Here is a 24368-nt window from a genome sequence, read left to right on the forward strand (position 1 = left end):
AACAATAGGGGTTTGGCTAGATAAGGCAGGGTATGTCCTGCCATTTAAAATGCTGCAGTAAACAAGAGTATGTTTACAAACTTTTTTTTTTTTTACAAACTACTAAGTTTGTAACGTTCACAAACTATTGTTTACAAACTATTAAGTGGATAAAGCAGCTATAAAACAGTATTACAGAATGAATCTCTTCCTCTTTCTCTTTCTCATGTTATTGTTGCCTCAGGTGGAGGAATTACAGGTGGTTTTCTGGTTTCCTCTTCGTGCTTTCTATCTTTTCCAAAATCTCTACAATACAGTTACACTCAATTTTTTTAAAAGATTTTATTTATTTATTTGACAGAGATCACAAGTAGGTGGAGAGGCAGGCAGAGAGAGAGGAGGAAGCAGGCTCCCCACTGAGCAGAGAGCCCAATGCGCGTCTCGATTCCAAGACCCTAAGATCATGACCTGAGCCGAAGGCAGAGACTTAACCCACTGAGCCACCCAGGCACTCTGTATTCAATTTCTTTAAAGAAAAATTAGAAAATTGAATTTATGTCGATAAAATATAGGCTAAGCAAAAGATTTAACTTAAATTCTATGGTTCCCTCACATCAATATCCCACATATTGACCAACAGATAATTCCTGATCAAGCTCAATGAATTGTGAAAAAGTCAACTGTTCTGATCATTCATATATATAAACACACACACATATACAAAATTTTTCTTAATACCCTATTTTCAGGGATAATTTTAGACTTATAGAAAAGTTGCAAAGATAGTACTGAGCTCCCCTAGTGCCGGACACTACCCGGCCCCCAGGGTCTCCTGCTAACATCTCACCTAAGCCTGGTACATTTGCCACAACCGTGAAACCCACGTGGGCACATCGCCATGAACTAAAGTTCACACTTCGTGTGGATTTCACCAGTTTTCCCCCCAACATCCTCTCTGTTCCATGGTACGGACTGTATCAGCAGTGGCGCCTCTCCGGGCTTCTCGGTCTGCGACAGTTCTTAGCCTTCCCTGGTTTTCCACGTATTCTGTAAATCCTGTGATCATAAAAAGGAAGGGCTGATGGTGGTGATGTTGGTGATGAAGAGCGCCGTCTAGGAATCCCTCCAGTTCCTCTCTCCGTGGGAGGCTGACAATCCGCCTTTTCCTGTCTCCGGTCCAGAACAAAAGGGGACAGACCAGCGGCCCGCCCAGGTATCGAGGGGACCCGCGGAGGTTGGGGCGCCTCGATCCCCGCCCATTTGCCCACTCGGCCGCTGGCCCGGGAGCTTCGGGAAGGCCCCCGGAGTTGGGGGGGGAGTCGAGCCCCGAGCCCACGGGTCCCCTCGCCGGTTGGGCGAGCGAGCGGGCGGCACCCGTGTCAGCTGTTCCGCCACCTTCCGCGGCCGCCCCGCCCCTTCCCGGGTCTTATAAGCCTCTCCCGCCTGAGAGCGTGGGTCCGAACTGCCCGCTGCCCTCCGCGGCCAGGCGCCCCGCCCTCCCCGCAGCATGGTCTGGAACACCAACCTCCGCTGGCGGCTGCCGGTCACCTGCCTGCTCCTGCAGGTGGCCATGGTGGTCCTCTTCGGCGTGTTTGTGCGCTACGAGGCCGATGCCGACGCCCACTGGGCCGACAGTAAGGCGCAACACAACACCAGCGACCTGGAGAACGAATTCTACTACCGCTACCCGAGTAAGTCCGGACACCCCGCAGGCCCCCCAGAGGCACCCCCCCCCCCCACACACACACACACACACACACGCAGGTCCCCGCGGCGCTTCCCGCCAAGAGCCCTGCCTCGCTGCTCGGGAACAGAGGGCGGGAGGGCGCTGGAGAAGGAGAAGCTGCTGATGCTCCCTGCTCCCTCCCTTGGAGCCCCGTGGTCCTCCCCACTCAGCCTTCCCAACCGCGCCCCCGCCAGCCTCTGGAGAGCTCGTTTGAGAAAGGGCCACGTGCGCGCTAACCCCTTTTCCCTGCGTTAAACAAAGGGAGAACTCCCTCCCCGGGGCCATCAGAGTGTCCAGCTTCTCTGTCAGAGGACCCTACTTGTCCTCCAAAGACCCGAGTCCCATCTCAGTCACCAGCCAGGGGGGGACACCGGCTCCCTTGTCCAGGTGCGCCCGTCAAGTCAAGGTTCCAAATCTTGGGCTGGTCTTGGTCCCAAGTCAAGGGCTGCAGTGGCTGTGGGGAGAGGTGTGCAGGGAGAGGCATGCGGACCAGGGCACCTGCCCTCTTCTGGCTTGGAGAGGAAGAAGGGGAATCCTGAATTCTCTGGTGTCTGTGCTACTGTGCTTAAGAGCATGGGTTTGGAATCACCAATGGGTTTGGAATCACTTTTGTCACGATTCCGCCATTGACCAGGTGGGTGGCCTTAGGCACGGGTCAACCTCACTGAGACTCCATTTCTACCTCTGCCTTACTGGGCTGGGGAGAGGCTGGCGTGAGATAGTGCCCGTCGAGCTCTGGCATGGGGCTGGCCATGGAGCCCTCACTTCGTAAGGGAGCACTTAGTGGAGGAGCACTGAGCACAGATGCCCTGGGACTCAGGAGTTGGAAAAACTGGCTCAAGGTCACTCAGGTCAGCCCAACCTCCAAACTCCCAGCCCAGGGCTCTTTCCATACCCGTGTGCTTTCTGACTGCCCACACCATCCACCAGCAGCCAATGGCAGTCATTCCAACTTGTTGGTGCTCACGTGGTCACAGACTGTTAGTCTCAGCATGGACCGTAAAGCTCGTCAGCAACAGCCACCTCTCCCCACTGGCGTTCCCTCCATGGCTTGAAAACCCTCAGTGATGGGAACATTTACCTCACTTAGATCCAGATAAATAACAGCATACATTCTGGATGACGGCCTGCATGAACAAAGACGAGGGTGAGGGGTCAACCAACACACTGGGAGCCAGCCGTATTAAATGGCTGCCAAAAAGCTACCCACAGGCTACATTAATAGAATTATGGTGCCTAGAAGAAGGGAGGTGATGGAAGGGGGTTGTACCCTGTGCTGGTTGAGACCACAGCCTCTACTGGGCTCTACTCAGGGTCATGTTTTAAGAGATCTTGACAGCTCTGGCCTTAGAATTTGGACTCTAAATCTGCCCTTCACTGCCCACCTTGACTCTCCTTGAACTGACCCCGCAAATGGAGAGGCAGGCCAGCTGGAGACCCTCCTTTGCCTGTTCCACTCCACTCTAGCGCTTACTTATCTCTTAGCAAAAAAGCCAGCCTCCCAGCAAAGCATAGGAGGCAAGGTCTCCCACGGGCAGTCATGGGTCCTTGATGGGTCCAGGCAGTGGAAAGTCTCAAAGCCCTCAAATGGAAGCTACAGAACATTCCCAACAAGAGGTGTGGCCCTCGCATCTCCCCAGCTTCTATCCCCACCCCTTCCACATCCACCTTCATTTATTCCCACACCAATCAATCACTTACCTATGGGGTGGCCATTTCATTTATCAACCAATGACACTCTAGAGAGTGAGGAGGTGGGGAGTTGTGCTAGTAGTCATTTGCCAGGACACACACATAAACCATGACTCCTCCAAGAGACCAAGACTTAACGGCCGCTCTGGAGGAACAAGTTGCATATCCTGGGTCTCTGGCCCCAAAGGGCTCCCAGACTCATTGAGAGCACCCCAACACCCTGTCCTCCATGGGGTCAGGTTCTCTGGGCACTTCTCTTCCACTTCTCGGAAGGTGGTGGGACAGTGGGGGCGTGGGGAAGCAGGGCAGGCATGCGGGGAGCGCGTTGAGTGGTGCAGAGTGGCCCAAGGGTAGGGTTTGTGAAAGGGATAGGAGGGAGGTTCCTAAGAGGGAACAAGGCAGCCATCAAGGCGGGCTTGAGTTTCCCCTGCTGTTTCCCGTGCGTGCTGAGAAGCTTTTGGTCACCACGCAGGAAGTGACAGAGAGGAAAGCAGTACAGGGAGAGAGACCCTTGGCCTCAGGACTCCTTGGCAAGTAGTGGCAACAAGGCAAGCCAGCGGGCGTGCATTCTCTCCTTGGATGCCCCCACTGCCCCAGGAGGAAGGCAGGGTCTGGGTTCCCATTTTATACACAAGGAGACCAAGGCCTGGGAGGAGAGTGACTAGGAAACCAGAGAGCCCGCGGAGGAGCCCTGGGTTCCTCTCCCTTCGCTCTCCTTCCTCCTGGCACCTTTCCAGTTCCCTCCCCCCTCCCCTGACCCTTTCTGGTCCACCTGGTCGTGGTGATTGTGTTAGGGGTAGAGGGCGGGCGGCCTCCCTGTGGCACCGGTGCGGCTCCAGTATGGCAGTTCCCAGGGGCCAGGGATGAGGGCGTGCCCTTCTGGTACCTTCTGGGTTCTTGGCGCTAGGCTGTCCACACAACACCTGTGTGGGCCTCATTCCTTCCCCAGGGGATTAGTGGAGCCTGCTGGGCATCTCAGGTTTCCAGAAGCGTCCAGCTCCAGCTGGCTCGGGCTGGGCCTCAGGAAGGCCTCGGGACTGCTCCCCAGGCATGGGCCCCTCAGCAGGCAGCAGGCACTAAGCCAGCTGGGGACCTGCCCTGACAGTGCCCTTTGAGGTCCGTGCTCCTCACGGGCTAGGGCTCTGGGGCCTCAGTGGCTGTTGGAAGGGTCCGGGGGAAGCTGGCTTGAGGAGGAGCCCTCAGAGTCTGCGCTCCTGAAACTTCCTGCAAAGACTGCAGGAGGAGTGGACACATTTCTAGGACATGACCGAGGGCAGAGGCTGCCGTAGTTTCAACCCCAGAAAGACTGTTTCATGAAGCCACGGCAGCCAGGCTCGCTCTGCAATTCTGGGACCTGCCCCCTCAGACTCAGCTCCATTTAGTAAAGGACAAGCTTGCCCACAAGACTCAAAGGGCAGCACAACCTGGACTGTGGAATTCAACAGATCTGCGTCCCTCACTAAATGGAGTGAGCCTCAGTATGCTCATCTGTGAAGTGGGACTGTTATTTAATGCACTGGCTCTCCAGGAAACCTGAAGAGGGCAGGGGACCGTTAGGGCCCATTTGGGGGCAGGAAGTGAGGGGACAGTGAATGCTGGTATCAGGTGTCCTCAGAGGGGAGTGAGTGCTCTGGCGCTGAAGGGACACGAGTGGAGGCTCAGCATCTCTTTAGACATATGGCCAAGGAGTGTGTCCCTGAATATTAGTTTGTCCCTAAATGTGAGCATTTAAATTCCTCTGTGCTTTCCCCACTTACAAGTGCTTTTTGCAGGCTCTGTCAGGCAGAGCATTTCTTTCCATCTTGTGGTGCCCAAATGGACCTTAGAGATGTGCCCAACACTCTGGGCGCCAGGGACAGGGACGGGACTGGCTGAGCCCTCCCTCCCCACAGCCCACCTGCTTTCCCGGGGCCTCTGCGCCATTGCCAGGAGATTGTGCGGTGACCGGGTCTGATCTGAGGTGTGGGGGAGGTGGACACAGAGCCTTGGGGAAGTGCTGGAATGGCCAGGAGGACTCCAAGGGAAAGACTGGGCCTGGCTGGCCCGCAGAGAGTAGGAAGGAAGCAGCACCCACCGGCACCAGGCAGGGCTCCATGCTCTCTGTGCCGGGGCGGCAGAGGGGAGGAAGCTGCTGTGGTCCAGTGGCATGGGAAACTCGTATTTCAGAGCCACTGCCGGCTTCGCTGGGGACACATTCTGGAGGTGGGGGAAAAGGGGCCCCTCTAGACCTAGCAAGGGGTTGGAGAACGGGAGTGAGAGCTGCTGTGTACTGGTGCCCCCTTGTGGCAGCCTTCGTGGCTGCAAGCCAGCATGCTTGTCCCGCCCCGTTGGTTTTGGGGGAAGATCTCTGGGTAGAGAGGACAGATTCTGGGAGGCGCAGGACTGCTGTGTCACCCCAGGCTGGGGAGAAAGGGGGGGAAGGGAGGTGTCTCATCACCTTCCACTGATCTACAGCAAGTCGCCGACTCTGCGAAACACAAAGACAGCCTTGAAGGAGAAAAGAGAAATAGTAGCTAATATGATTGATCACTTTGCAAAAGAGCCAGGCCTCTACCCAGGGCTGGATGAAGTCATTACATGTGCACCCCAGAACTCTGGGGTGAGCACTTCCCAAACACATGGACTAAGCCCACTTTACAGAATAAGAAACTGCAGATCCGAGAGATGATGCCCTTCCCGAAGGTCACACAGTTGGGACCTTCGAACCATTACTAGTAAAAGCATTTTAGGAAGCACCCAACCTTATGAAACATAAATTATTCAACTGGTAGGTTGGGGTTCTAAATTAGGACCAGTGTGGGAGAGAAACAGAAAGGGAGCAAGAGAATGAACGGGGAGGTGCCCCAGGAGAGGGAAGCTGCTGTCTGTGTGCTCCAAGTGGGGCAGGAGCACCCCCGGGGGCACCCCCGGAGAGGGGCAGAGAGAGAGGTCAGGATAGCCGGGGAGTAAGGGGAGTCACAGAGGACAGAGAACTGGCAAGAGGGGGCAGGCAGAGATGGTGTGCTAAGAAGGGGAGGGTGTCAGGCAGCCCTGAAATTGAAGCTATTCCCCAGGAGGGCCCCCCCAACATACCCACCCTCCGCCCCTGCCCACATGGTTCCTCTCTGCCACCAAACGGCTGAAAGGCCCCCACCCTCTGTGACGCTGCCTCTTCCCGGGGGATTCCTCCCACCCCCTGCCAGCGCCTTCCCCGGCCAGCTCTCAGCTGCTGTCTCCCCCTCACTGTGCCCACATTCTGACTCACAGCTCCATCTGCGGGCCTGCCCCCCACACCCGGGTCTCAGATCCCCACTTCACCCCACACAGCCAGGCTCTGTCCCTCTCGCCCGCCATGCCCACCCCGCCGTGGTCCCCCAAGGCCAGCACTTGACCCAGCCCCTCCCTCCCACTTCACAACCAGCTCCCAGATCCCAGGGTCTATCGGCAGCTCTGCCCTCCTACCAGCTCCCCCCGCTGCTGCTGGAACTGGAGTCTGAAAGTATCACCTCCCTCTTTCACACCTCTCCTCCAGTCTGCCACCCATCCGTTCTTCCCAAGAATAACCATGATGCCACGTATGGTGCCTCACACACATTAGCTCAGATCCCCCCACAACAGTTGGAAACGTGATAAACCATGAAGCGCGGTAATACACGAAATCAGCCGCACACATTGTGAAACCTCCACTGAGCTGCTGTTGGCTCATGCAGACCCGCACAGGTCTCCAGACAGCCGCTCACAGCACCCCACTGGGGTGAGACCCACGGCTCCCTGGCACCAGCTGGCATGCCTCCGCCCCCGCCCGGCACCGCGCCAGCACCTCATCCCTAAGCCGCCTCCAGGTGCCCGCTAGCCAAGGGGACTGTGGTCGTGGCCTGGGCCCCAGGGAGACTGGGGTGGGGGGTAGGCGGGGGCAGGCAAGGTCAGGACTGCTATAGCATCAGCACCGCTGCCGCCACCTCGGCCAGGCTCTCCACCCCGGGGTGCAAGAGGTGTCCGACTGGAGAGGGACCACAGCCTCCCCTGACTGGCTGCTCAGCGGACACCCTCGGTGCTGCTGGGGTGACAGCCGTCATCATTCATTCCGTCACAGACAGTGACGGAGAGTCTCCCCGGCCACTCTCCCAAGTGCGGGGCAACAGCGGCTGGAAGGAAACAGGCATGGCCTCGCCTTCTGGGAGTTTCCAGTCTGGTGGGCAGGACAAACACTCCAACTGCACACAGTGGAAAGAACTAGAAAGGAAGGAAGGGGGTGCTGGGAGAGGGCAAACCGCCTTTAAACGGGAGGGTCAGGAGGGCCTCTGTGATGAGGCCATGTTTGGATGAGATCTGCGGGAAAAGAAGTTGTTGGCCTCCATTTTGTGGGAACAGCATCCTGGGCAGGGGGAGGCCACAGCCAGAGACCCTGGAGCAGGGCTGAGGACCTGTGCTGCTGGTTCATGGGGGGAGGGGGAGCCAGGAATGTAGAAAGACCCTGCAGGTCCCGCCCACCTTTTTTTTTTTACTTGGGAAGAATTTCAAATTTGCAAAAAGTTGCTAAAACAGAAGTAGCATAAAGCGCACTATATACTCTGTAACTCCCAATCAGCGACCTGTTCCTTCTCTTTCTCCACACACACACTTGTTTCCTCTGAACCACCTGCGGGTCAGTTACACATGCCATGGCCCTGTTGTCACCTTCATGACCCCAGGATGTGTCCTGAGCATGGAGGGATTCTCTTCCAACACCAGGCTAATCAATTTCATCCATCTACGTTGTGTAATAGCTTAATAAACGGTTCCGATCTCATTTCCTCAACCGAATTTTCTAATTATTTTCTACTTTTGTTGACAACGACCTTCGCGGCTCTCCTCCCATTCCCCCCGTCACATCCAGAATCCAGTCCTGAGTTAGGTAGTGAAGGTAGCTGGCATGTCTCCTTAGTCTCTTTTAACCTGGAACATTTCTGCCGCCTTTGTCTTTTACGACACTGACATTTGTCAAGACTACAGCCTCAGTGTGCGTGCGCACGAACACACACACACACACACACACACCCTCTAATGGCATATTACTCGTTTTCTGTTTGATCTTCCTTGTAAGTGGACTGGGATAATGCCTGCTGGGCTAGAATGCCATACAGGTGATAAGTTGCCTTCAGATGATCACATCTGAAGGCCCGCGGTAACCCACCTGTCCCTCATGAGTAAGGTTAATTCTGATCACCCCGCTGAGAAGTCGTCCTGTTTCTCCACTTCATAATTACTGGGTGGTTGTTATTTTTTTTTTTCCAGTCCCTTGCAACTCAGTCTCTGGGGAGACTCTTAAAGACAATGCAAATGTTCTCCTCCTCATCAAAATTTCCCCCTGGATTCAGCATCCACTGATAGAGTCTTTACTGTGAAAATCACGATTTTCCAACTTCAGCGCTCATTCCACATTTAACTGTCTGGCTCTCAGCATTCTGTTACCATCAAGAGCCTTCCCCCACATTCTCACTTATTTCCTACTCCGAGTTGCTACTTTGTAATGGTTTTAATTTATTACCAAACGTAATTATTTTGGTGCTCAAACCATCCCAGATTTGGCCAGTGGGAACCCTTCAATATAGCTCCTGTGTCCTATAGACCCACACAGTGCCTTATATTTTTGTAACTGTCTTTGCTTCCCAAAGGTCCTTGCCCTCTATTTTAATTTTCTGGGACTCTAGAATCAGGTAACATTAGCACTGGGAGAACAGTTATGATCACTCTAATCCACCCTTTGGTTTTATGGAGAAAACTGGCTGTGAGAGGGGAAGTAGGTTGTCAAGGCTAGACCCCAAGAGTTGGCAGAAGAGTTGGCTCAAAACTCAGAATGAACCTATGCCTAAGTAATAACAAATAATAAATAATAAAGCAACAATGACACTTGTCCAGTTTGAACTCCTGTTATGGGACAGACACTGCTAGGTGATGTACCTACACACCCGCATTTAATCTCCGCAGGCTTTATAAGCATTATAGAGGGCACAGAAAGCCAAGGATGCTACTTGACTTTCCAGAGTCATCCGCGCAGCAGATGGAGGAACTGGGGTCCGGATTCGGGTCTCCATGATGCAAGAAAGTGTACTTGCTGGGGGTGGAGGTGGGATGAGACATTCTTGGGGTGAGGGGGAGGATGCTCAACTCGCGTGCTTGGCCCCTCCAGAGATGCAGACCCAGTGGAGACTAACTTCTCTGTACTAAAAAAACGGAGTTAAGGGGGCAAGGCCGCAGAAAATCTGGGTTCTAGACCCTAGATTCTAGGTGTGAGCCACAGCCAATTTTGCGCTCTACCACGGCACGGCATGTCTTGGCATTAGAAGGAGCGTTCTATAGTGGGAGGCTCACCTCGCCCCCCGCCCCCCCCAAGCCCAGACCCCTCCAGGGGTTCTTAGGACAGATGCAGGCAGTGGCGGTTCTACCTGCAGCAACTGGAGCCTGGCCCCAGGATCCCGATGCAGAGATGGGAGGAGGGGGTTCGTGAGGCTACCTGAGGGCCAGGCGTCCGGGAAGACAGCACTGCGCCAGGGGGCGCTGGCCCAGACCACCGAGACACCCCCTCCCCGCGCCCCCCCCCCCCCCGCCCCGGCTGCGCTCTCCCCGCAGGCTTCCAGGACGTGCACGTGATGATCTTCGTGGGCTTCGGCTTCCTCATGACTTTCCTGCAGCGCTACGGTTACAGCTCTGTGGGCTTCAACTTCCTGCTGGCGGCCTTTGGCATCCAATGGGCGCTGCTCATGCAGGGCTGGTTCCACTCCTACCACGAAGGCTACATTCACGTGGGCGTGGAAAAGTGAGCGCGGGGCGGGCCCTGGGGCCAGAGGGCGGGCCCGGCGCGAGTGGGGGCGGGCCCGGGGCGGGGCCGGGGGAAAGGGTGAGCCCGGGGGCGGAGCCCAGAGGGCGAGGGGGCGGGTGTGCAAAGGAACACTCGTTAGCCTGCTTGGAAGACCAAGTCCACAGAAAGGGTTTAGAGGCAAATTGCCGTAACACCACGTCACATCCGGGGCACCAACGGGGGATCATATGCCAGGTGTCTGACCTTAAAACCTGCCAAATACTTGCAAGATACTCGTTCACTCAAGCTGGTCAGGGACTTAAGTCTTCTTAAGTGACTTAAGAGAAACTGGAAAAACAGTTGACAAAATAGAAAATGTGTTGGAATCAGTAAGTCAGCCTTTAATTGTATATAAAACCGTTGCCATGCATATCACCATGCAGTTCAAAATACACAAGAAAAGTCTCACTCCCAAAACTGTAGACCCAAAGAATAAAAACCCTGTAATATATTTAGCTGGCCCACCCAGCAAGAGAGCTATGGCTAGTTGAAAAAACAGAAGCATACAACGTTTTAGAAATCTTCAGAGGGAATCATCATATACTTTGTGAGTTGGAAGTGTGTGGTGAACCAGTTATGGGGCAAGTTGGTCACTCGACAAATTGAGATTTTTGGCAAACTGGTTTTCAGGGCGTTGATTTCCAGCAACTGAGCTGGAGCCAGTCCTGGTGCCCAGGGCTGGATGACCATGTTGTCCCCAGACTCGCCTCCTGGCTTCCGTCCTGTCCCCGCTAAGGAGTCCTCCAGGTCCCACCTGTCTCTGCAGGGCGATGCCCTCAGGCTCTGCCCCAGCCTCCATGGGCCCTCCTGAGATGGGACATGCACGCCTCTGTCTCCAGGGAGCTGATGGGCCAAGATGTGGGCTTTTCTGCTCTCCCTGTCCCTTCTTCCCAATGGTCACGTCTGTCCGATGGGTCAGTTATGGGAACGTGAGCAAATAGCACAGCCTCTCTAAGCCCCCCGTTCCATCTCTATGATGTGGCTAGTAATAGTACCTGTCCCCTCAGGTTTGGGTGTGGTACAGGCGGGCCTATGCAGTACCTAGCGGGTGTTTCCCTGCCTGGCACTGAGTAACTGCCATGATTCCTTCAGTCAGGCCCTGTGTGAGGCCCTGGGGACACAGCAGTAAACAAGGCTCACAGGGAAGCCGAGGTTCCAATGAACATCCTCATCTTGGGAGGGACCCTGACAGCCGGGCCCATTTCCACACCCTGGCCCTACAATTAGCTGGCTTCTTACTTCTCACCTCCGGATTCTCTTATACACCTGAGCATGGGGCAGGGGCACTTCTTCTAGATGTGAATGTCTTGAGGAAGGAGCCTCTATTGTCCCTGCACCCAACCCCATCCCCCCACTAACAACTCTCATGAGTCTGCCCTGGAATCCTTGACAGCTTTGCCGCTGGTTGAGCACAGAAAGGCCTGGGTTAGGCAGACATGTGGATGGAACCAGGGTCTCCTTTGGCCCGACGACATCTGCCTGGCTGTCTGCCTCCATCAGCCTTCTGCTGGCTGGCTGGGCCTTCAGGGTCCAGACTTAAGAAGGACTGGGTTGCTCCTCTGCCTCTGTTTTCTCTGTTGGCTTTCCTGCCCCCTTCTACCCAGCCCCCAGTTCCCTACCTACCTCCTGCAGGAAGGCCTCTCTTTCTTCCGGGGACACAGATCCTCTCTCCCAGGAAAGGTAAAGAGGAGGTCATGAGAGCTCCAACCCAAGCGGGGCCCTGGTAGACAGAAGCATGTGTAAAGTGAGAGATAAGGGTCTGGAGGTGGAGACCACATCTGCATGGAGGAATCAAGGAAGGCTTCCTGAAAGAGGAGGCAGTCAGAGGTTGTTCTGGAGGGGCAGGTAGAGGATGGAGGGCAGGACAAGCCCTCACATAAGGGGCATGTCCTAGAACAGCAGCCAGATGACCTGGGTACCTTGAACACAAGCTCCCTGAGGGGGCACTGGGATGAGGGCCACAGAGGAAGGGTGTGGCATCTGGTACGTGCCATTGCTGTGATGGCCCTTTCATGTGCTATTTCTTTTCATTCCTAGATTAGATTTAAGATACTCTGTGCTAGGAGGGGTGGTGGTCATGGGTGAACCCAATGGTTTTAAGGAGGGCACGGATTGCATGGAGCACTGGGTATTATATGTAAGCAAGGAAGCATGGAACATTATATCAAAAAACTATATCAAAAACTAATGATGTACTGTATGGTGACTAACAGAATAGTAAAAAAAAAAAAAAAAAGATACTGTGTGTTCATGACCACATCATGAAACTGAGGCTCAGAAAGGTTAAGCCACAAAGCCAAATGCACAGATGGCCAACATCCAGATTCAAACCCAGGACTCAGAGTGCCACTTTTTGCTGTTGCCTCAGACCCTCCCCTGACCTGTCTCCCCACAGCCTCATCAATGCGGACTTCTGCGTGGGCTCTGTCTGTGTGGCCTTTGGGGCAATTCTGGGCAAAGTCAGCCCTGTCCAGCTACTCATCATGACTCTCTTCCAAGTGACCCTCTTTTCAGTGAATGAGTACATCCTCCTCAGTCTGCTAGAGGTGAGCAGGGCTCAAGGATGGCGGTTCAGGGGGACACATGGGGTGACAGCAGGGAGGAGAGAAAAGGAGGGCCAGGGAGGCATGCTGGCTGGATTCAATTCACCCTTGGCCTGTCACTTAACCTTCTGAACCTCAGTCTCCTTATCACTAAAAGGAGAGTAATGACATTTATTTGGGCAGGGATGGTGGTCCACCTGGCCAATCAGATCAGCACGTTGGCAGAGCAGGGGTTCCTCATATGGTGGTTTTCTCCCTCTTTTCTCTTTCCAACATATCAGATGGAAAGAGTGGATGTTCCTGCACATACACCCCTCATTCCCAGCTTGCTCTGCCAAGAAAAGGACCCAGTAGATTGGGGGTACACGTCTGTAAGGAAGGATCCTAGGGGAAAAGCCATGGTGGACATGGACAGCTGCATAGGTTGTGGCTTGCACGACTCCAGAGATGACATTCATGTGGACTATGGCAGGAATGACGCCCCTTGAAGTCAGCCAATTCAGTGGCCCAAGTAAGGGGTACCTTAGACCTCTGACTCTAGCTCAGAAACCTCTTTGGTACCTTTGCAGGGGTGAAGGTCATTCAGGACCTCATCCATTTCTTAGCCCCAAACTCCTCTACATTTGTACTCTGCCTGGCACATTACTGCCCCCCACAAGGGGGAGAGATTTTTTTGTTTTTGTTTTGTTTTCTCTTTTAGATCCCACTATATTCAGTCATTCATTTTGTCATTTTCTTCAGCCACCAGGCTGGTCCAAGCCACCATATCTCTTTCTTCTAACTCATTTCCCTATCTTCATCCTTGCTCTACTCACTGCCTCAGGCCAATCTCCACCAGCAACCATGGAGACCTGTTAATAATCTGTGTGAGACCATTCCCCTGATCAAAACCCTCCAGTGGTTTTTAAAATTTCACTTTGAGTAAAATCCAAATTTGTTGTAAAGCTCCACATGTTCTGCCCCCAGCCTTTCCCTCCAAGCTTATAATCTACTCTCTCCCCATCTCTTCGTGCTTTGGCTACACTCTGCTGTCTGCTCTTCAACGATCATGCTTGGTCCCACCTCAGGGCCTTTGCACTTGCTATTCCCTTTGCCTGGAATGCTCATCCCTCAGTCATTTTCATTACTGAGGTCTCAGCTGGAATATTACCTCTTCAGAGAGGCCCTCCCAGATTCCCCCCTGCCCCACGGTGTTGGCCTCTACCTTACTTTACTGCCCCCCACCCCAAGTCACTATCTCTCACATTGACTTGGTTCATTTTCTTCGTAAACTTCCTCCTTTTCTGATAAACCTGATGTTTCTGGGCCATCAGGATCTCCAGTACCTAGTTCAATGCCTAATAAGGGCTCAACAAATATTTGTCAAGTAAATGCATTTGGGAGTCTGACTACGTATCGGGCACCTCATACATAGGTGGGAAGAGCTCTTTAGACCCTAAGGAGCTCACAATCTAGAGAGGAAGCTAGGAAGTCAGTAGACAGTAACCACATAGTATAATGAGGAGTGGGGTCAGGGCCTTGGTGGCCTAAAAGGGGAGGTGGGTGTCTGAACCAGCAGGACAGGTCAGAGAGGCTTCCTGGAGGAAGAGATGTCAAAGCTAGAAGTGAAGTGGGAAACAACCAGGCGAAGGAGTGAGGCAGAGGGAACAGTGAGTGGCTAGGCCTGGAGGGAGGCCCACGGTGAGAGGTTTCCAGTGGGCTGACCTGCTGGAAGAGGGTGTGCCAAGAATGACTCTTGGGCACAAGTTAAGAGGGCCTCAAAAATCCTCCAGACCTGCTATGGAAATTCTTTGAAATTTCATGACATGAAATTTGCATGACAACCTCTGAGTCCGTCTCTGTGCCAAGTCCCTGCTGACATGCAAGGAGCACTTACCCTTGGCTGGTCCCTGCTCTAAATGCCTCACATGGCTTACCTCATTAATCCTCCCCTCTGAGATAGGCGCAATTATTATCCCCACTTTACAGAAGAGAAAGTTGAGGCTCAGAGGTTAAGGGGCTCAGCCCAGGTCCCACAGCTAATAGAGGCACCCGTCAGGCTGGGAACCAGGAAACCGAGCTCTGCCGACAACTAACTAGCTCTGTGACCTTGGACAACACACTTAACCTCTCTGCCGGGATTTCCCCACCTACAGTGAAGGAGCAAGTGTGTGATTCTGATTGGAATTTCCCCTGAGACTGGTTCTGAGTGGGGAGGAAGAGGAGGATAAAGAGAGAGGAGGTGGGGGCACAGGGAGGAAGGCTAAGTCAACCAAGCCCCTGTGGGGTACCAGGCGCTCGCCAGGTGCCAGACATGAGTTGTCTAGTTTCGCCGTTGGGACAGCCCTACTAAATAAGGCACCCTGGTCTCCCCGACTTTGTGAAGGAGGAACTTGAGGCACAGAGTGGGGTAGGGCAGAAGGAGACAGAAGAGGAAGAAACCGATCTGCGTGTTCTGACTATAGGGGACAGAGGAGAGGAGGGTGGGTTGCGGTTGGGCTGGGGGCGGGTGGTCAGCAGGAAGGTTGTCAGGCAGCAAGGGTGGCAGGATGCCTGGGAGATGAGGAGTGACCTTCTAGACGGACTGGGGCTGGACCAGGAGTGGCTGTGGAGGAAGCAATGCGGAGAGGGGAGGCCCAGAGGGAACAGCAGGGCTCCCAGGAATTAAGACACAGGAGAAGCTAGTGGGTGACGAACTAGATAGGGGCGGGGCCTGGGTTCTAGCTCTGCTTCACCTCTTCCCACTGCTTGACTGAGCAAGGTCCTCTCCAAGCCTGGGGTTCCCCATCTGGGCACAATCCCATCTGCTGGGGGACGATGCCCTGGCACTTTGCTGACAGGCTCACAGCTTGGGCTCAGGGATCCCCACTTTCTCCCCTTCCCAACTGATTGGTCTGTGGGAGCCCTGAGCTCCATCCTGAAGCTTGTGGAGTCAGACAGACGGAACTCTTTGTGTGTGTGTGTGTGTGTTTCACGGGGGTGGGCAAGGAAAGTGCTAATAGTTGGGAGAGACAGAATGTATCAGAGTCTGACAGATCCCTACCCCCCAGGTAAAGGACGCAGGGGGCTCTATGACCATCCACACATTTGGTGCCTACTTTGGGCTCACAGTGACCTGGATCCTCTACCGGCCCGGCCTACATCAGAGCAAGGACAGGCAGAAAGCTGTGTACCACTCGGATCTCTTTGCCATGATCGGTGAGAGCTGCTATAATGAATGAGGGCCGCTGGGATGGGGGAAGATGGCCCTGCCGGCTACGGGCCATCATGATGCCTTAGGGCTGCCATGATGGGTGAGGACCTCTATGAGGAGTGAGAACCCCCATTAACAGGTGAGGGTCTCCAGGAGGAGTTCAGAACACCATAATCACACCTGATACCCACATGGTCTGGTGGGTGGCAGGTAGTTCCCTTGGGGGAAAGGCAGAGGAGGGGTTGCCTGTAGACACCTCCAAGATCCCAGATTTTTTCCCTTTTTCCTATGGGGCTGGAAGAAGTTGATCACTCATCCTGTACTCCTTAGGATGCCCCAAGGCAGATGAAGCGGCACCCAGAAACTGGTCAGTCCATCCCCTGGGCTAGGGCAAGGTGTGAATTCCTACTTCCTGTGTCCATTCATTCCAGAGAATACATACCAGCCACCCACTCTGGTCTCCTAAAATTCAGCCCTGCCTTCAGGGAGCTCCTCCCAATATGGTGGAAGAGATGGCAATGTTACCAGATGATCTAACTACAATAGGGAAAAAGATTCTCCCTCATGATGCCATGGGAGTAAGCGGGGAGGCATTCAGCCCAGTTATGGGTCTGGGGTAGACTTCCTGGAGCAGAGGAGGGCTGATTGGAAGTTAGGCAGGAAGGATGTTCTGGGAAGAGCCCCCAGCATGAGTAAAGCTGCAGGGGTGGGAAACTACGACGGGGCACACGAGTCCTATGACATCTCTGGAACTAAAGGACAGGAAGTCTGCCTAAGCTCTGTTGGGCCCATCTAACACCTCTTCCACCCGGGCCCACCGGTCCTGTCTGGTCTGGCCAGGCACCCTCTTCCTATGGATGTACTGGCCCAGCTTCAACTCAGCTGTGTCCAACCATGGAGACGCCCAGCACCGAGCTGCCATCAACACCTACTGCTCGTTGGCAGCCTGCGTGCTCACGTCAGTAGCACTGTCCAGCGCCTTGCACAAGAAGGGCAAACTGGACATGGTGAGTGGTGGAGGGCGGCGGGGGGGCGGGGGGTGTGTGTGACTATGACTGCCTGCGCCCAGTGGGCACTGATCACCATGTCCGGCCAACGACTCTGTGAGGCAGGCAGCATCAGGGTGATCTCCCCTATCCTGCACATGAAAAAACTGAGTCTCCGGGAGACTCAGTTTTGGATTCCCTAGCTGGTTTTCCGCAGAGCCCAGAACCAGATTCCCAGATTCTGTTACCCTGGCTGCTCTGGGTGGGCGTCTCCTCCTCTTCATTCTCGTCCTCCCAGTCTGGGGTGCTGAGGGCCCCATCAGACCAGCCTAGTCCGGTTGCCAGGGGCATTTCTCTTCTGTCGGGCTTCCAATCCTCCAAACGCTGGTCCTCAGCCTTCCTAAAGCTGCCTCCACCTGCCCTGCCCCATGCCCTCAGAAAGGGGACCCTTTCGATGTCTGTCCACTTCCCGGGGGGAGGTTGGGCATATGGTTTCGCAGTGTCCTTCCTCTCCCACCACTGGGACAGACCGTTCTGTCGTTAGTGGGGAGGGGCCCAACCCCATAGGTGTTGGTCGATTTTTCTATAAAAAGAAGACCGCCTCTCTATTTCCCAGTCTGACACTAGCTTCTTGACGCGGGCATATGTGGGACACTCACCACACAGAGCGGTAGGGACGTTCGCATCAGGGGGAAGAGAATCAGACAAACCCTGCGTGCGCCCAACACCCCCGCGCAGACAAGAACACGGAACAAGGTCAAAGTCGGGGGCCCCCGGCTCCGCCCTGATCCGGATCAAGACACCTTTCTGCCCCTTGCTAGTACGGTCTCCCTGCACCTCCATTTCCTCCTCTGCAAACATCCAAAGATTACTGTCCTTACCTCCTGGGCTGGTTGTGGAGATGGACTGACATCCTCCCCACAGCGGGCAGCACAGTACCGGGAACTGTCGGGCCCCCAGAGAGGGTCAGCGGGCGCTGGTGCAGGCCCCCAGACGCCGGCACGGGCGTGTGCGCATGCGTGGGGCCCCACGGCCGCCTGACGTCAGCAGACGTGGGTGTAGAGCCCATCAGACATGCGCACCTGCGCATACGGAGCCAGAGGGAAGGTGTAGACGTGCCAAGAGGGTTCACCCACCCCGACACGATTACACAGATTTGTGTCCATGGACGATGGCCAGCCTGCTGGTGGGGGTGCCCAGTGTGCAGAGAGCACAGGAGCCGGCCCTCTGCGGTCTGCCGGCTTGCAAGATGCCCTCGGAGTCATCCCTGCCTCCCAGCGCCAGCGCCCCCAGACACGGCGTGCTGGTGCAGGCGGGCTCTGGGGACAGGACTGAGCTCCGGCCCGCCCTGCCCGCCCTACCCAGGTGCACATCCAGAATGCCACGCTCGCAGGAGGGGTGGCCGTGGGGACAGCCGCTGAAATGATGCTCATGCCCTATGGCTCCCTCATCGTTGGCTTCATCTGCGGCATCGTGTCCACCCTGGGTTTTGTGTACCTGACGGTGAGGACCCCAGGCCAGGGGCTGAGGGCTGGAGGATCCTGGGTTTGCGTGTACTGGGGCCTCCCCAAACCCCTGCCACTGCTCAGGGCCTGAGTAGCACCCGTCTCCCCTGTCCAGCCATTCCTGGAGGCCCGGCTGCGGATCCAGGACACGTGCGGCATTCACAACCTGCACGGCATTCCCGGCATCATCGGTGCCATCGTGGGTGCCGTGACCGCGTCTTGCGCCACCACCGATGTGTATGGAATAAACGGGTAAGTATGGAGGAGGGACAGGGGAGCCTGAGCTCCCTCCTTCCTTCTCCATTCCTCCTTCCTGCTGTTCCTCCGGGGTCCAACATACGGTCGCTACCCCTAGCCTTCCCCAAACTGAACCACTGTCCATGGGCCTCTCTCCCTAACCTCTGTCCCTCCTCATGAGTCTTAGAAACCATCTGATCTGTCCAGTGCACACAGGAAGGCTCAGAGCCTTGGTGCCCGCTCACATTTGTGGGCCACAGCAATGGGTTTCTTGGTCTCTCTGTGCCGCCCTGATCTGCCCCCAATCTCCACCCCAGGCTTGCCCTTGCCTTTGGCTTTGATGGTTTCAAGACTAACTGGAACGCAAGCATGCAGGGCAAGTTTCAGGCTGCTGGGCTCTTTGTGTCCCTGGCCATGGCCCTGGTGGGCGGCGGCATCGTGGGTGAGTGGAAGTGGCTGGGCTAAAGAAGGCGGGGCTGCGGTGGGTGGGGGACCCTAGAGCATATACCAGAGGTCAGCCCAGAGCCCACAGGAATCCTGTGCACTTGTGGCTTTGGGACTGAGTTGGGGGGTGGGGAGGGGGTGCTTCTCAGCTAAGGGGAAGGCCTGGGTAGGCTAAGAGAAGTGGTTCCTGACCTTGTGTGACCCCAAACTTTCCTTAGGAATTATCCTGAAACTGCCAGTCTGGGGACAACCCGCTGATGAGAACTGCTTTGAGGATTCGGTCTACTGGGAGGTGAGTTCCAGGGACTGGTTCCCCTGCACAAAGGGTGTTATATCCCTTCTCCACAGACCCGGCCTGCATCAGCAGAGCTGGGGCCCGAGGGACCGGAAGCTGAGGGTTGGGGCCAGAGCCTGCATCACCCTGCTCCATCCAGAGGCTGTGTGTCTCCTGGGGGCCAAAGGCTTTATTCTAGAGCAGTCGTTCCCAAAGTGTGGCAGCTTCCCAGATGCCAGCCCAGAACTGTCACTGAGTAGGGCATCCTCATGGGAACGAGTTTCCAGCTGATTCTGGCCCAGAAAACTGAGCGACATTCCATTGTTTTCAGCATCCAGAGAAGTATCGGTACAGAAACTCAACTTGAGAAACATTGTTCTAGAAGCTGAAAGTAGTAAGATGTCACAGAACTCCGTTTCTTTAAAAACTTGCCACAATTTGGGTTTTCTGTGACTTGAGGCAGGGCTCCCTCCCAACGGATCCTTGTTGCAGGTGTTTACTGGCATTCGATGTTGGGGAGATGACAGCCACCTGCATCTCCCCTCATGACACGGGGCAGGACGTAACCTGTGTCTGTGGCCCCTGTGACTCGGGTCTGTCCATCACCGCCTTTCATTTGGCTCCGTAATTTTAAAACCACACCAGAAAGTTTTCTGGGTCATTTTCACTGATATCCACTATAAGCCAATTTCATGTATATAACTAATAATATTTTTGAATTCATTCTCTTTAAAATGTCTATTATAAAATGAATAGAAGCTCATTAAGAGAAATTGGGAAATAGAGAAAAAAAGAAAGAAATCCCATCACCCTAATTCAAGCACTGCTAATATTTTGGGTCTATGTTCCTCCAGTTGTTTTATTTTATTTTTTTATCAGCTGAGACTTTTCTTAGCAGAGATTTATGGATTTATGCCCGATTTGGGATCCTGCTCACTTTCTCTCTCTCCGTCTCTATTGTAAAAAGTATTCTGTGTCATTACGTTCTTAATAAACTTTCTTCTTTTAGCAGCATTATTTTCATTCCATATTTAAAGTCAGAACTTAAACTATTTTAGACACGACCATGAGAAATCACATGGATTTGCCACTAGTGAAATAAACTAAAAAATCTTATCAATTCCCATACAGAGGAGTTCACTCTTGGTTCTGTTTGGATCTTTATCATTCTTAGTTCACACATTCTAGCTGCTGCATACCCTTCAGCAGTGCTCCGTTTTGAGGTCTAATTCTGTGTCTGTGGAAGTAAGGCACCATCAGTCTATCTGCTTGGCCCCTGGCCTCCGGCTGCTTTACCTGGGAGATGAGGTGGCCTTCCAGAGGATGTGGTGAGACAGATGTTCCCCAGGACCTCTGCTGAGGCCATCTTTAAGATTAAATCAAAGCCTTGAAGGCAGCGCAAGGCTGTTCCACCCCACCCCCACTCCAGCTACCCATCCGTTTCCGGTCTGCCCTACATCTCACCTTACCTCACTTTTGGACCTGCCTGGTGTTCAGGGAGCTTGCCTCTTCCTGGCACATTACCACTCATCTTTCAAAAGCGGGTTCATTCTGCACAACCAGAATTCCACCCCCCCCAGGTGGGTTATCAGCCTCTCGTGTGCGTTTGCAGCTCCTGTTGTCACTGTGCCCATCACCTGAATGCCTTCCCATTGCTCTAAGTGGGGCAAGGACCCTGTGTCGTCCTTGCAGAGCCCCAGCACCCTGGACAGTGGCTAACCTGACGTAGAGGGCAGGATACCTGTGTGTAGGACCGCCCTGCTTCTCTGCATGCGCTCTGCACAGTGATCACAAGGTGGCGCCCGCCACACACCATCCACCCCTCCAGACTTGGCCAGGTTGTTCTAGTCCTACCAGGGACACCCATCTGGCCTGGGACAATGCCCCTGGAGCCACCCTCCTCTCTCCGCAGATGCCTGAGGAGCCCAAGAGCACGGTCTTGCATCCTGAGGACTCTACCCTCAAGCCCTCAGAACCTTAAACTCCCAGGCCAGGTGAGAAGCAGGTGAGCATGGGCAGGTCCTCCCCGTGCCCCCCCCCCCCGCCCCTGCTGGGAACTGGATGCCACCAGTAAAGGGGCAAAAAGAAAGCATCAAGAAATCCACCCCTCCTGCCTGGATTGGGGTGGGCACATGGGGTTGGTGGCCTCAGAATAAGACTCCTAGCAAGCCAGACAGGCACAAGAATATGTGGAAGGCACTAAAAAAAAAGATCTAGGTGATCTGGCTACACACTTAGTTTTGCTGCTTACCGGTTGTGACTTTGAGGCCCTCCTCACCCACAGACAGAGCCTGAATTTCCTCGTCTCTCAAAGTGGAAATGACAGGTCTGGCTCTGTTCAGTCGATCAGCTCAAGCTAGTTCTTCCTTTCTTCTCGCTCCTCCTTTCTTCTTCCCATCAGCTCACCTTTCCTTGCTCCTCTGTGGAATGCACCAAGCCCTGCCTTTTGCATCTCACCCTCCAGAGAGCGCCACTTGACAGGTGCAACTACTTTTCCCTCTTTCTAATAGATGAGAAAATGAAGGCTCAGAGAAGCTCAGGCTCTTCGAGGCCCCACAGAGCAAGTGGGGAGCATGGGATCCCTGCAGGTCATTTCCTTTGTACTCAGTAGTACTATTTGATCCCCTTCGAGGCCAGAGCTTGGAAGGAGCTGTGTCTGGGGCAAAAGGCTGAGTGATGGGGCAGGAGAGGATATTGCGGCTTAAGGATAAAGAGTGAGGCTAGGACCCCTTGCCTCTAATGCCCACCCTGTCCGGGAAAAGGTAAAGGGGCCCGAGGGGCTACAGCAGGACCCACAGTGTCCCGCTCCTCCTGGCTCTCTCCCTACAGGCTCTGCAGACTGTCCCGGCGCTCCCAAAGGAGCCGTGCTGACCAAGCTGGGAACACAAGAGCAAGGCGAGCAGCACCCCACTGCTGGCCTGGCCCAGGGTGCCTCCCTTCCCTTCCCCTTCATCCCAGGGGGCCTGCCTGAGAATGGACTAGGAAGAGCTATAGACAAAGTGGGCATCCAAGCCGGGTTCTGGCTGAGGAGACCTGCCTCCAGCGGTCTTGGTGGCCACATCCTAGGAAAAGCAGGCAGGAGTGGGGCTGGGAGCTGGCCGTGGACCCGAGCCCTCCTAGGAGACAACTCAGCTGCCAGCCATCAACTGCTGGGCTCCTCCACTCTCTGCCTGCCCCTCCGCCAGCACCTCTCTTGCTCCCTGCGTCCCCCCAGACCACTCCGTGCCATGCAGATGGTGGCCTCCGTGAATAAACGTTCTTGGTATTCTTTGTAGAATGTGTGTGAGTACTTCAACAGGGCCAATCTGAGGGAGAAAAGGACCCAAGAGACCCGGCCTCCTGCCCCAGTCCTGCCCTCCCACACCACCCCGCCATCCACTGTGCAAGGGGAATCATCCCAGGCTGAAGAGGAGGAATTTGGGGTGCTGGAGCCTGCCCGGCCTGGGACCCCCTTCCAGGCTCACTTCTGGGCTGGGGCCTCTCTCCAAGGTTGACTTCACGTCAGCCATCCCAGAAACACACCCATGTTTACTGTGCCCTTCATGTGACCGTGCTCTGGTTCAAGGGTACTCAGGCAGGGTGGGAGAATGGGGGGGGGGGGGCTCCTTCAGGCCAATCCCCTGACCTCAACCTTTCCGTCCATCCTCCCTGCCAAGCCAGCCTTCCCTCCCTCCACAGTGGGAGGAGACTTCAGCAGTTTCACTCTCCCCTCTTCCTGCAGCCAGCCACCACCCTGGGCAGACTAACACTTCCTACCCTCAGGGAGCTCTCAGTCTAGCTGAGGACCGACCTGATGCCAGGGATCCATCCTCAATCCTGACAGCCATCCAGTTCCCCAAGGGGGCTTCCCAGAGTGGGTCACCCGAGCAGGGTTTTGGAGGCTGAATAGGAGTTTACCAGAACAGAGGCACAGGGACAGCAGGGGCAGAGACCCAGAGATGGGAATCAACATGGCGAGGTTTGCTATGGCTAAAAGAGACGTGAGGCAAAAGTGTGCCAGCTGGCCAATAAGATGCAGAATCCAGACCCTTTGTGGAGCAGACTCCAGGGAAGAAGGGGTGAGGGGAGCGGGAGGAGAAGGTCTCTCCTGCCTCCAAATCCGCCCTCCCCGCCCCCTCACAATTCACACATGCATACATACACAGGCCTTCATTCTCCGTGCCAGAGGAGGGGAGGGGGAGGAGAAGGAGGGGAGGAGGGAGCTGAAATGCAACCTATTCATGTTCCCGCGATGTAACACCCCTCATTTTCCATGCTGGGTAAAGACAAAAACCCTTTACAACCTGTTTCTGGAACTTGTCAGCAGCTGCCAAGAGGAGCATGTTAATTAAACGTCGGCAAAGATGGAAGCTGGAGGCCCCGGCTCTAATTGGACAGTTTGCTTCACCGGATTGAAAAACATTGTGACAAAGGAGGAGGTGCGCGGCGGCGCGGCAGGGGTGCGGCGTGGCGAGGAGGGGCGCGGCGGCTTTGATTTCCGCGAAGCTGGGGGCCCCAGCCGCCCGCCCCCGGCCCGGCGGCCCCGCCCAGCGGCACGCCCACGAGGCCCGGGGAGGGGCCTGTCCGCGGGGGCGGGGGCGCGCCGGGGGAGACCCTCCCAGAGCCTGCCCCAGGAGCCCGCCAGCCCTCCGCCAGCGGGGATAGACCCGGTGCTGCACGGGGCTCTGAGGGGCTGAGACGGGACCCCTTTTCCCCTCGCTCCCCGTTACCTGACCTGGATCCTGGGGGCTGTGCGGGGAGGGCACCGAGGGCAGGGGTTGATCTGTCGCCTCCGTGCTCCCGGCCCTATGGAGTGAGACACCTGCGTCTAGACCCCTGTTTCCCAGACTCCCTCTGCCTCTCCCCTCATGATCCCGGACGGCATCTAAAAATTGTTGGCGCATGCGAGGTTTGTCCTTAAAAAACACCCAGCACTGCAGAGCCTTGCGTTTCCAGCAGAACCGTACGGGTTCCCAGAGACTGTTCCCCCCATCTGAGTTGGCACCCCTGCTTT

At 55.1% G+C, this 24368-nt stretch overlaps 1 protein-coding gene across 6 annotated transcripts; it reads left to right on the forward strand.

The window, feature by feature from the left end:
- The first annotated feature begins 1320 nt into the window (after positions 1-1320).
- RHCG (Rh family C glycoprotein) lies at positions 1321-23821 on the forward strand. 6 transcript variants are annotated; one of them, XR_004286261.1, is made up of 12 exons: positions 1321-1670; positions 9986-10172; positions 12610-12760; positions 15787-15934; positions 16770-16936; positions 18281-18418; positions 18536-18672; positions 18975-19099; positions 19320-19393; positions 21288-21380; positions 21777-21856; positions 22205-22649. XR_004286261.1 is itself a non-coding variant. In XM_032345546.1 (11 exons), exons 1-10 carry the CDS (start codon positions 1487-1489, stop codon positions 21354-21356), a joined length of 1380 nt encoding a protein of 459 aa, XP_032201437.1. In that variant the 5' UTR covers positions 1321-1486; the 3' UTR covers positions 21357-21380; positions 23679-23821. The 6 variants fall into 6 exon arrangements, 4 of the variants coding, with proteins under 4 accessions (XP_032201437.1, XP_032201438.1, XP_032201435.1 ...); XR_004286262.1 differs by having other exon boundaries at positions 21288-21369; XM_032345546.1 differs by lacking the exons at positions 21777-21856; positions 22205-22649 and adding an exon at positions 23679-23821.
- Positions 23822-24368: the final 547 nt, after the last annotated feature.

Source organism: Mustela erminea, chromosome 5, assembly GCF_009829155.1.
Source record: "Mustela erminea isolate mMusErm1 chromosome 5, mMusErm1.Pri, whole genome shotgun sequence".
Lineage (NCBI taxonomy): Eukaryota > Metazoa > Chordata > Mammalia > Carnivora > Mustelidae > Mustela > Mustela erminea.

What these genes read in the sequence shown, in the direction of transcription:
- RHCG (XM_032345546.1), top strand. Translation starts at nt 1,487, where the DNA reads ATGGTCTGGAACACCAACCTCCGCTGGCGGCTGCCGGTCACCTGCCTG. An exon ending in AGAAGGGCAAACTGGACATG is followed by an intron (nt 16,937 to 18,280) that starts GTGAGTGGTGGA and finishes CGCCCTACCCAG; the next exon opens with GTGCACATCCAGAATGCCAC. An exon ending in TGGGTTTTGTGTACCTGACG is followed by an intron (nt 18,419 to 18,535) that starts GTGAGGACCCCA and finishes TCCCCTGTCCAG; the next exon opens with CCATTCCTGGAGGCCCGGCT.